The sequence below is a fragment of the Megascapheus bottae genome, chromosome 20, assembly GCF_031878675.1.
Source record: "Megascapheus bottae isolate mThoBot1 chromosome 20, mThoBot2.hap1, whole genome shotgun sequence".
NCBI classification, from domain to species: domain Eukaryota; kingdom Metazoa; phylum Chordata; class Mammalia; order Rodentia; family Geomyidae; genus Megascapheus; species Megascapheus bottae.
In genome coordinates, this window is record NC_143528.1 from 43092847 (window position 1) to 43104510 (window position 11664).

The window sequence follows — 11664 nt, forward strand, 5'->3', positions numbered from 1 at the left end:
TCGAGATGCACTGTATTTGTAAACTGCTTTGGAAAATGGAAACTCCCTTGTACAACTAAAGATCGTGAAAGTAAAAGGAAATCGCATGGGACACGCCAGAAATCTTCCATAACCCTCATCAGGTCTGGACGGCTTTTCTTCTAAACATCCCTCAGATATCGGCTTCTCTCCAGAACCATGCATCTGTCCAGTATAACCCAGGGCGGGCCACTGGGGTCCCAGAAGCAGCTCCCCCAGCCACACGGGCCCTTAGAAGCCATGTCCGCCTCACCTGAGGCCGCACAGGCGGTGAGGCGGCGGCCCTGCCCCAGGCCCGGGCCATGATGCTGCAGCTCCTGATCCCAGCCCCCAGTGTCTTCCACAACCCCTGCCCCAGGCCCGGGCTGTGACGCTGCAGCTCCTGATCCCAGCCCCCAGCGTTTTCCACAACCCCTGCCCCCGTGCAGTTTGTGCCTGCTCAAGACTCAGCAGGATGCCTTCCTCACCCCAGAGCTTCCTTCTTCCAAGTCTATCAGAGCCCCCACCCCGTCACTACAGCCAGATGGCCCTCTGCCCACCCTGAGCCCAGGATTGTCTGACTATGGAGGCTTAGGGCACATAGAGGACGAAGCAGACGGACTGGACAGCAGGCCTCTCTCCAGCGACAGCTGCCGGGAGGGCATGGTGCTGAGGGGATTGTACCAACTTCAAGGCGATTCGCTGGCCAGGGTTTGGTTGACTCAGGAGCTCTGTCACGGAATCTGAAGATTTTCCTCATTGTGGGAGCAAAACACTTCCTAGGAATCCTGCCAAGAGGTCCTCAGCATGCTGCCTGCAGGCTCCAGGTGGGGGTCTGCTGGCGCCCGTCCTCCAGGCTCCCTGAGGCTGTGCAGAGGCCTCCATGGCTCTGAACGCAGGCTGCGGAGGCCGCCCTGACAGGAAAGTCTCCTGAGGCTCACTGCTCTTCAGCAGGGAGCCAGAACGTGCTGCACAGGGAAGGGTGAGGTTAGAAGGTTCGTGGTCTGTCCTGGCAACCACACAATCCCCATCCTGAGAGAAGTGGGCATTGTGACGTGACCACAGGGGCTGTGAACTAAGTGCTGCCCACAGGCCAGGCCAGGGCCCGGGGAGCGACACCACCGGCTGCGGGGGCAGTCCTCTCCACAGCAGCCTGGAGTGCCCTGGGCGAGCAGGACGTCGGGTCTGATGGGTGCCCCCAGCTGGGGCTCAGGGCCTGTGCTCAGGGCCTGGCTGCTTGCCGGCCCATCCACTCTGGAGCTGGGTACTCCGCTGAGAACCCTGTGGCTGCCCCCAGCCCTGGCTTCCTCCTTTGTTAAGTGAGAGTAAGAGGCTTCCATACAGCCCTGGGTGCTCATGCCTGGAGCCAGGCCTGCAGCGCGAGCACACGCGACCAGCTGCCTGGCCATCCACGGAGTCCAGGACCCAAGCACAGCCAGCCTTGCTAACAAGGCTCTGTCCTGAGAGTGCTCTGGGCCCACAGCCACAAGCTCACAAGCGTGGCCCCAGGCAGTGCCTCCCGGGCAGTGGTCTGCCCTGGACAGGTGGAGAGGTCCTTGAGCTGCAGTGGGGCCACTCCCTCTGGCCCCTGGCCTCACTTGCAAGCAAGGAAACTGAGGCCAAGTGGTGAAGGGCCAGAGCCCCAGGCTGTGCAATGACGCTGCCTATCTCCATTTCTAGGCCTGTGACTTCCGCTCAGGGTGCACACAGCCAGACCCCAGTCCAGGGCAGCACTCGGACACAGACACAGACACAGACGACCCGGCCCAAGGCTGCGACGGGCAGATTCTGCATGTGGGAGGAAACATGGCCCTACACAGGCCAGGGGACACAGTCACACACAGCCCAGAGGGGACGCAGTCACACACAGACCAGAGGGGACGCAGTCACACACAGCCCAGAGGGGACACAGTCACACACAGCCCAGAGGGGACGCAGTCACACACAGCCCAGAGGGGACACAGTCACACACAGGCCGGGGGGGACATAGTTACACACAGGCCGGGGGGGACGCAGTCATACACAGCCCAGAGGGGACACAGTCACACACAGACCAGAGGGGACACAGTCATACACAGGCCGGGGGGGACGCAGTCACACACAGCCCAGAGGGGACACAGTCACACACAGACCAGAGGGGACACAGTCATACACAGGCCGGGGGGGACGCAGTCACACACAGCCCAGAGGGGACACAGTCACACACAGACCAGAGGGGACACAGTCATACACAGGCCGGGGGGGACGCAGTCACACACAGGCCGGGGGGGGCGCAGTCACACACAAGCTGGGGTGGGGGGGAGACACAGTCACACACAGCCCAGAGGGGATGCAGTCACACACAGCCCAGAGGGGATGCAGTCACACACAGCCCAGAGGAGACGCAGTCACACACAGCCCAGAGGGGATGCAGTCACACACAGGCTGGGGTGGGGGACAGGGTCACACACAGCCCAGAGGGGACGCAGTCACACAAAGAGGCTGGGGTCAGACATGGTCCCAGCTTGGGTTCACAGCCAGGCTGATCTTTGGTCCTGCCCGGGGAGTGGGGGAGGGGAGTAGGAAAGCATCTACTTCAATGAGCACCCCAGTATGTACCTCCCACACACCCCAGCACATCCCCACTGAGCCCAGACCAGAGGCAGTCCCTCAAGGCTCAGGGTCCGGTGTGTGAGCTCTGACATCCTGCTTCCTGTGCCGTCAGCCAGGCACGCAGCCTCGGCCCCACAGCCCTCCAGAGGGTCACGGGGGGCGGGGGGGGGAGGCGGGGGGACACCGCGGCAGGAGGCCCAAAGCCCGGGCAGAAACGAGTCCCCGGCACATCCACCACACTGGCTGAGCAGCCAAGGGTCACGGGGGGGGGGGGGGGGGGGGGGGGGAGGGGAGGACACTGCCACAGGAGGCCCAAAGCCCGGGCAGAAACGAGTCCCCGGCACACCCACCACACTGGCTGAGCAGCCAAGCGGCCAGCAAGGGGGCACCTGCCAGATACTGACGTCAAGGCCTCGTCCTGGCTGGCAGTCGGCGGAGGGGGTGCCAAGCTGCTCCCCCAAAGAGAAAGAACTAGAGGGGCTGGAAGAGATTCGCCCTGCCGTGCAAGGGCTCCCTCCTCCTCTGAGCACTCCTGCTCTGTCACCAGGACCCCAGTCAGCCTGCACCCAGGACCCAGGGCTGTGTTCCAACTGTCACTCGCCTCTGTCCCCAGAGCAGACCCAGGAAAGGCAGCAGACCCGAGAGCAGCAGCCGCGCTGTGAGCGATGACGGCCTGTCTCCCCCACACTGCTCCCCTGGGGCTGGGGGTGCCGAGGGCGGGCCTCGAGGTGTCACCTCCCCACGGGCCAGGTGGCTGGGGCTGGATTTCCTAGGGCATTCCTTCCTCACGTGTCCTGCTTCGTCCTTGACATCTGAGGCCTCAAAGTCCTCAACCACACACATTTTAAAAGATGAAGCTGAGAAGTTATTTACAAAAGTCTGCCTAGAGGAGAAGGCTGTCATTTCCCCAGGAAGGCTGCATCTCACATTTTCCCCCAGTTCAGCTCAAAAACCAGCAAAAAGGAAAACCAAAAAAACAGATGGAGGATGGACGGGTCTAGGAGAGGAGTGGCTTTCCCACCAAGCGTGGTCCAGAGTGTGAGCTGCAGAGCTCAGCAGTGTAAATGAAGCCACGTTAACGCCACGGAGACATTTATAATCCCCCTGTGACCGAAATCGTTCTAGCTGTTCTAGTTCAATCCTGCACTCAATTGATTATTTGTAGATTATAGAGCACCCTCCTTTCAACTCAGAACTTCTCAATCCTGATCTCACGACCCCACAGAAGTTATCCGCATCCCTGCCAGGCTCAGGGCTCAGGGCTCACATCTGGTCTGTGCAAAAACAAAATAAAATAGTGAGATCCTATCTGAAAAGTGACAAAGGCAAAAGGAACTGTGTCTGACTCCAGAGGCCGCGTGCCTGCTTAGCTTGTACAAGTCCCTGTGTTCAAATCCCAGTACTACATTTAACAAGTTACATCCCAACTTGTCTGAGCTACCTGATGTGCTTGTCCCATGTGTGCTTTCTCACAGCCTCACACTTGCTAGGCTTGTACTCTACCACTTGAGCCACGCCTCCAGTCCCTTTCTGTGCTATGTCAGGTGAAGTTGGCCTCCTCCCTGAGCCAGCCTGGGATTTGGTCCTCCTATTTGTGTCCCCTGGATTTCTGGGGATGACAAGCATGTGGCTCCAGCCCTCCGGGGGGCCGAGCCTCTCAAAGCCTCTGTCCTCAAACCTCCACCTGCCAACCGGGCGCGGTGGCTCACACCTGTAATCCTAGCTACTCAGGAGGCTGAGATCTGAGGATCCAGGTTCACAGCCTGCCCAGGCACAAAAGGACCTGAGACTCTCATCTCCAGTTAGCCTATGGAGAACTGGAAGTGGGGCTGGGCTCAAGGGTAATGTGGTACCTTGAGCTGAAGCGCTCAGGGACAGCACCCAGGCTGAGTTCAAGCCCCGTGACCCACAGAAAAAAAAATATCCACCGCCCTGGGATTCCAGGCCTGCCCCATGACATTCAACCCCAGACACGTGCAAAACCAAGGCTGAGAAACTTTTTCTTTCTTTTCTGTGGACCTGAACTCTGGGCCTGAGTGCTGTCCCTGAGCGCCTCAGCTCAAGGCTAACCGCCCTACCCCTGAGCCACAGCCCACTTCCAATTTTCTAGTGATTAAGTCTCAGATTCTTTTGTGCCCAGGCTGGCTTTGAACCTTGATCCTCAGATCTCAGCCTCCTGAAATAGCTAGGATTACAGGCGTGAGCAACCATGCCCGGCGAGAAACTTTTATAATGCACATTTATCTCATTTAAAATAACTAAAGAACCATATGTTAACACAAGAATGTTTTTAGGAAGAGTAAACTGTTTTTCTGTCTTCAAATCTTAGAAAGGACGGCTGGTAGACGCCAGCTGTGGGCTCAAACCCACGGAGAAAACCCAGCCTGCGCAGAGGTAGGCTGAGGGGAGGGGTTCTCTGGCCTTTTCCGGTGACGGTGGTGTCTCCAGTTCCAACCCCAGTGCCTTCGGGGAGGGTGGTGTTCTCAAGACAGCTCTGTGCGCTCTGGAACACGCCCAGGCCTCCCCTTTCGCTCCCAGAACCCGGAGGCCTCCCCCTGGCTCTCCCCCCACTTCTCCTCCAGTGACCCTGCGTCCTCCAGCCCTGGTCGTTGCAGGACAGAAGGGCACCGGCTCCAGGTCAGGACAGCTGCGCGTGTGCTGCCATCAACACTGGGTGTCCTGCCGGCCATGCAGGTGTCTGTCAGGCCTCGCCGTCCATGCAGCTGTGTGCCTGTTAGCACAGTCCTGAAGGCGCAGGCCCACACCCAGGTCCACCCAGAGTGAGGGGGGGGGTCGGCTGTGTCCACCAGGGGGCGCGGGACACCCCAGAAGCATCCTCATCCTTCCAGGGAGACGCAAGGGCCAGTTCCTTGTTGTTTTGGTTTTTTTGTCAGTCGTGGGGCTTGAACTCTGGGCCTGGGCTCTGTGGCTGAGCTTTTCAGCTGGAGGCTAGCGCTCTACCACTTGAGCCACAATGCCACTCCCAGCTTTTGCTGTGTATGTGGTACCGAGGAATTGAGCCCAGGGCTGTGTACATGCTAGGGACTCACTAGGCCAAGCTCCCGGCCCCTCCAATTCTTTTAAGAAGAAATTCTCAAGTACGGTACAGAAAGCCAGGAAAGCACAACATTAAATACTATCATTACCAAGAAGCCTTTTCCATGTTGAAAGAGGATCTTAGTTCCATTGCCTGACAGACAACGTAGTAAGATGAGAGCCACAGAGGCTGAGGGGAGAACAGAACGGAAGAAACTGAGAAGGGTCCCAGAGAAGGCTGAGGGGATGGAGGACGAGGAGGGGAGGAGGAAGGCTGAGAGGAGGATGCTGCTGGAGGGCGGGGAGAGGAGAAGGAGGCTGGAGGGAGGAGAAGGAGGCTGGAGGGAGGAGGAGGAAGATGGGGGAGGAGATGGTGAGGGGAAGAGGCTGGGGGGAGGAGGAGGAGGCAGGAGAAGGAGGAAGCTGGGGGAGGAGGAGGCCCAGGGAAGGAGGAGGGGGAGGAGAGGGGAGGAGGCTGGGGGAGGAGGAGGCTGAGGGAGAGGAGGCTCAGGGGAGGAGGAAGGGGGGAGGAGTCAGCTGGGGGAGGAGGAGGCAGCACAGTGTGGCCTGGACCTCAAGTGCATCAAACGAATGAACACCTGTCCTGCCCCGTGTGGGACAGCTGTGGAGGTGGCTTGTCTGTGTGTCCTGTGTCCTGGTGTCTGACATACTTCAGAACTTCCCTCCCACACCCTGGCCTGGCCTGGCCCTCCCACGGACCCTCCCATCCCAAGCCAAGAGGTCACCAGCCTGGCTCCCCACACCCCAGATCACCAGCATCCAGCACCAGGCACCCAGAGACCACCTGCAGCCCTGGGCCAGGTGAAACCAATGGAGCAGCAGGTTCTGAGCTGTGTCTGCCCTGCCCACCCCCAAGGCCCAGACACAGGCTCTGGCAGGGTCCGCCCCAGCCCTACCCCCACCCCAGGTTACCCTGTGGTGACCCTTGCTGGGGGTGAGGCAGCTCCAGGCCCCAGGGTGCCAGCTCGGGCATCTACCCACACCCTGCACTCCCCAGCCCCAGTGGCAGCATAGGCCACTGCAGGGCGAGACAGCTGAGGGGAGCTTCTGAGAGGGAGATTCTGAGCCGGCTTCTCAGACAACAGAGGGGAGGCAGTAGGCCAGAGTCTCCATCCCCAAGTTCCCCCCCCCCCCTCCCGCAACGTGTGCAGGCATGAGCACATATGCAGGCACGCACACACACGCACACACACGCGCACACACACACACACACACATGCACGAGGAAGAAGGAGCAAACACAGCACCATGCAGGAGCTCTGGCATTTTCCACAGGGTTTATTTCCTGGCAGCGTAGATCTACACACACAGGGAGATGCACAGCATTTGGGCCTCGGGTATGAACACTCAGGCGCTAACACATTAGTTACACATACAGTAGCCACTGGCTGGAAATCTGCCGTTGAGCACAGCAACCTTTATTAGGCGGCGGCCTGTAAGCTGTAGTGAGCGCGTTCTAGCCAGAGCTTTACTCCGCACTGGGGAGGAAAGCTTCGACCTCGCATCAGAACACATGGGGCTCCATCCACACAGCCATGCAGAGCCCTGCTGAACCCCAGACCAGGCACTTCACACCACACCCTCCAGACCCCGAGGGACAAACAAACAGCAGAGCTGACGCAGCTGCTGAAATAAACCCAGCTGCAACCAAAACATTTGTACAGCTCTGCCCAGAGCCCAGGTCATCACCATCTGCAAAATACTGCAAAAGATACTTCACATCAGAAGAAAATGTTCCCCTGGCTAGGAAAGCAGCTAAATGAAAACAGAGGAGTGCTGGCTGCCCCAGGACACACATGTGACGTCCAGAATCTTCCATGTCAGCAGAGCACGAAAGGGCCCCAGACCGCTGCTACAGGACGTTTCCAACAACACTCGCAGTTTACACAGCTGCTATCAGCATTGGTGTGGAAGGCACACGTCTGGAGACCAGCGTCTGTGCGAGCCAACCTGGGAGGGGGTGGCTGTTCTATGAGCTCAAAGGGTACAACTCCTGCTCCACACCCCAAGGGCTGTGCCTCAAAAGCCAAACAGTGCTGGTCAGATGTCAGTGCCATTAGCGTTGAGTATGTGAGTAACCACAAGTATGATATCTAGTGTTGTGCGTGTTCTGGAAATGGGCTGGCCAGACAGCCAATGAGGCCAGTGAGCCTCATTGGCTCTTTACTTGTGTACCCCAGGGGACAGGCCAGGCTGGTGACAGCAGCATTCCCTGGAAGTCAGCATTCCCTGGAAGTCAGCTGCAGTCCCCAGGCCCCGGTGTGCTGCCCATGCTGGCTTCTGAGGACAGGTTTCACTCTGGAGGCTCAACTTCAACAGCAAACCCCACAGGAATAATCTCTCTCAGGCAAAAAGCATGGGATGGCACTTAAGGGTTTGGTATCCAAGGAGTGGGAATGTCAGCCCGGACCCATTTCACAGAGACGTTTTAGCATTAGTCATAGCTGTTAGAGGGAATGTGCCACGCTGCACGCTGTGCATTCCTTTAAAGCACTGTTCCCTTTTGTCTACCCCAGTACCTCTCATAAAAGGCCAGCAAAGCCACACAATGGGGGGGGGGGCAGGATGACTGCCCTCATGTGAAGACTAGGGTTCATTCCTGCGTCATCAGGAGCAAACCTGCGTCAGTGACCCGCAAACCCCACCGGGGCCATGGCCAGGACGGCAAGCACCCCGGGTCTTCCTGGAGGGCCGCGTGGTTCCCTCGCAGACTGACGTTCAGCCCCCAGTCAGCGCAGAGGGGTCTGGAAACCATGGAGGCGCCCACCCCGCCCCGCGATGGCACGGCTTGGCAGCAGGAGACTGACGCCCCAGAGAAGCAGGCGTTCTACCGTCTGGTAAGTTTTTGTTTGGGGGCTGGGCGCACCAGCACTACAGCCCGGATGGCCAAGCTTCGTAACTGAACCACAAGTCCCTTCCTTCCTTACAATCTCCAACACTGCTCAAAAGCAAAGCAAAACAAAGCCAGCTGACCCGGCCGCTGCCCGGGGCCCTCGGCCTTCTAAGCCAGGTGGTGGGCCGGGGCGGGGCGGAGGGGCAAACCCGAGGCCCTGCCTTCCGCGCGGGGCGAGGGCACCCCCAGAACCGGTCCCGCACCGCTCCCAGGTGTCCCCTCCTGCTGTGGGCCCCATCCCTGCACCCAGGCGCCCTCCTAGGGTCCACAAAGCTAAGCGCAGTCCCTCGTCCCTCGCACAGACTCCACTAAGCACAGCACAGCACAGCGGGACGCGGTGCCGCCGGCGGGCACGGGGCCCGGGCGCTGGGCGCGGGGGTCTAGGCGGCCGCCTGCTCCTCGCGGTCCGCCCTTTCGGGCAGGCTGAGCACGAACGGGACGAGCACTCCGCGCAGGTCCGGCGGGGCCCCGAGCGGCTCGGGCTCGAGGCTGCCGCCGGGCTCCGCGTCGGCCCCGGGCTCCCCGCTGGCGTCGGGCACGAAGCGCCAGGTGCCCGCGCGGCCCACGCAGAAGACGGCGCCGTCCAGGGCGGCGCAGCGGAAGGGTGGCGGGCCTGGCGGGCGCAGGCGCGTGGCGCCGCGGCTCCAGCGCTTGGCCACGCAGTGGTAGCGGGAGACGCGGACCTCGCCGTCGGCCGGGGCGTCGCCCCGGGCCGCGCACAGGTCGAGGCGGTAGAGGCAGCCGCCCAGGGCCACCATGCCGGCCGCGCGGCCCCGGCCGCCGCTGCTCGGGCACTCCTGCCACTCGTCGCGCCGCGGGTCGTACTTGAGCAGGCGGCAGAAGAGCGAGCCGCCCGACACGTAGATCTCGCCGTTGCAGACGGCGGCCTCGGGGTCCACGGCGAAGGCGCCGCGGGGCAGCGGGGCCACGGCGGCCCAGCGGTCAGCGCGCGGGTCGTAGCGCTCCACGTCGAGCAGGCACTCACCGCCCACGGCGTACAGGTGCCCGTCCAGGGCCACCAGCCGCAGCTGCGAGCGCGCCTGGCGCAGTGGGCGCACGGCGCTCCAGCGGCCGGTGGCCGGGTTGTAGCAGAAGACGCGGTCGGACGGGCGCGCCGGGCCATCGGGGCCCGCGGGCGCCACGCCGCCCGCCACGAAGAGGTAGTTGTAGAGCACGCCGAGGCCACAGCCGCGCGCCGGGGCGCCCTCGGGCAGCGGCGCCAGCTCGCGCCACGCGCCCGCCGCCGCGCAGAAGCGGTAGAGGGCGGCCGCGTCCCCGCCCGCCGCGCCCCCCGCCGGGCTCTGCGGGCGGCTGCCCCCGCGCTCCCCCGCGGCGGGCGCCAGCGCCGCGGCCAGCAGGCAGGCGCGGCCGGAGCGCAGGCGCTGGCGCAGCAGCAGGTCGCGCTCGGCGCCCGACAGGCGCCCGAAGACGGCGGGCCGGCGCAGCACCTCCAGGTAGTGGTCGCTCATGAAGCGGTAGGCGGCGTCGCGCAGCTCCGCCAGCCGCCGCCGCTTGGCCGCGCCCAGCACCGCCACGCAGTTGTCCAGGCTCAGCTGCGGCGCCACGGCCTCGGTGGCGCGCTGCGCGGCCCCGGGCAGCTGCAGGCGGCGCGCGCCGGCCACCACCTCGGCCACGTTGTCGGGCCGCACGCCGGCCATGCGCCCGCTGTAGGCGTCGGCCAGCAGCAGGCGCAGCGCCGCCAGCCCCACGCCCTGCACCCGCAGCACGTCCCGCGACGCGCGCGCGCGGAAGTAGTCGCTGCGCGCCGCCAGCACCGCCTTGTGCGCCCGCAGCCGCCGGCCCGCGACCTCGATGACCAGGTCGGGCTCCCCGAGCGCCAGCGCGGCCCCGGGGGGCGCGGGCTCGCACGCCTCCGGGGACCCCTCCTCCGGGGACGCCGCGAGGGACGTGAGCTCCTCCTCCGGGGACACGAGGAAGGACACGAGCTCCTCCTCCGGGGACGGGGACGGGGTCTCCTCCTCCCGGGATGTGGGCTCCTGGCGGGACGCGGGCTCCTCCTCCTCCTCCGGGGACAGGGCGCCGGACGCGAGCGCCTCCTCCTGGGGCGCAGGCTCGGGACGGGACGTGGGCTCCTCCTCCGGGCACGCGGCGCTCGCGCCCAGCTCCCACTGCGTCTCCACCACGCTGCGGAGGGACGATGGGGAGGCAGCTATGGGGCGGGACTGCGGCGGGGCCTCGTCCTCCCTGGAAGCGAAGCACAGGGTGCCCAGAGCGCAGGGGGTCTGCCGCGGGGGTGCTGCGTCCTCCCCCGGGGACCCAGCCGGGTCCTGCTCCCCAGACGCGAAGGCGCCCCCGGACTCTGCCCCTCCGACCTGCTCATCCGCTGGGTAGAGGACGCAGGGGACCACCGAGCCCTCCATGGGCGCACTGTGTCCAGGGTGGCCGCACGCCCACTGCCGGCTCTGCGGCCACACAGCCGCCAAGGATGGGTGTCGCCCGGGGCTCTGGGTTCACACCCTTTTCCTGGCTCTAGGTCGGATTTCACTGTGAATCCATCTTGTTTTCTCTTTCCAGCGCTGGCTGTTCCCTCTGGCCCTCCCCACGGCGCTCTCCTGCCAGCAGGGTGCGCCCGGCTCTAGGCGCAGGAAGTTCAGCCGTGGTTAGCGAGTTCCTTGGGCTCTGGTGACCGCACCTGGGGCCAGCGCTGGCCCTCTTGCTTCTCTCTGCGCAGGGGGAGGAGAGGGGATGCAGAACCACGCTGTTGGGGCGAGTACTGTGCCTAAGCAATGCCACCTGGCAATCCCAGAAGGACCGAGGTCCAACTCCAGGTTGCCACTCTTCCCTGAAGTTAAATCCGAGGGTGGGCTGCACAGTGGAGGCGGAGCTGTGAACACTGCAGCTTGGCGGGGGTCCACAAGGTCACCTGCGGAAGGGCCCTTCACTTGCAAGGTGGACAAGAAACACTTCCTCTTCCTGGCTTGTGGTCAGGAGCAGCCTCAGCAGCTTCCTTTGTCTCCGGGCAGCTGTTTCCATTTCTCCATACTGTGTTCCTGTTGATGGAGAGAGGGAGGATGGTAATGTCATCACTGAGCAAGGTGATTCCAGTTAAGAGCTCCCCTCCCACGCCCTCTTCCCTCTCACATGACAGATCCAGGGCTGAAGAGT

General features: G+C 62.8%; 1 protein-coding gene across 1 annotated transcript; it reads right to left on the reverse strand.

Moving 5' to 3' along the window:
• Nucleotides 1-8918: 8918 nt before the first annotated feature.
• Kbtbd11 (kelch repeat and BTB domain containing 11) lies at nucleotides 8919-11324 on the reverse strand. Its single transcript, XM_090353830.1, has one exon. It carries the CDS (start codon nucleotides 10917-10919, stop codon nucleotides 8919-8921), a length of 2001 nt encoding a protein of 666 aa, XP_090209956.1. The 5' UTR covers nucleotides 10920-11324.
• Nucleotides 11325-11664: the final 340 nt, after the last annotated feature.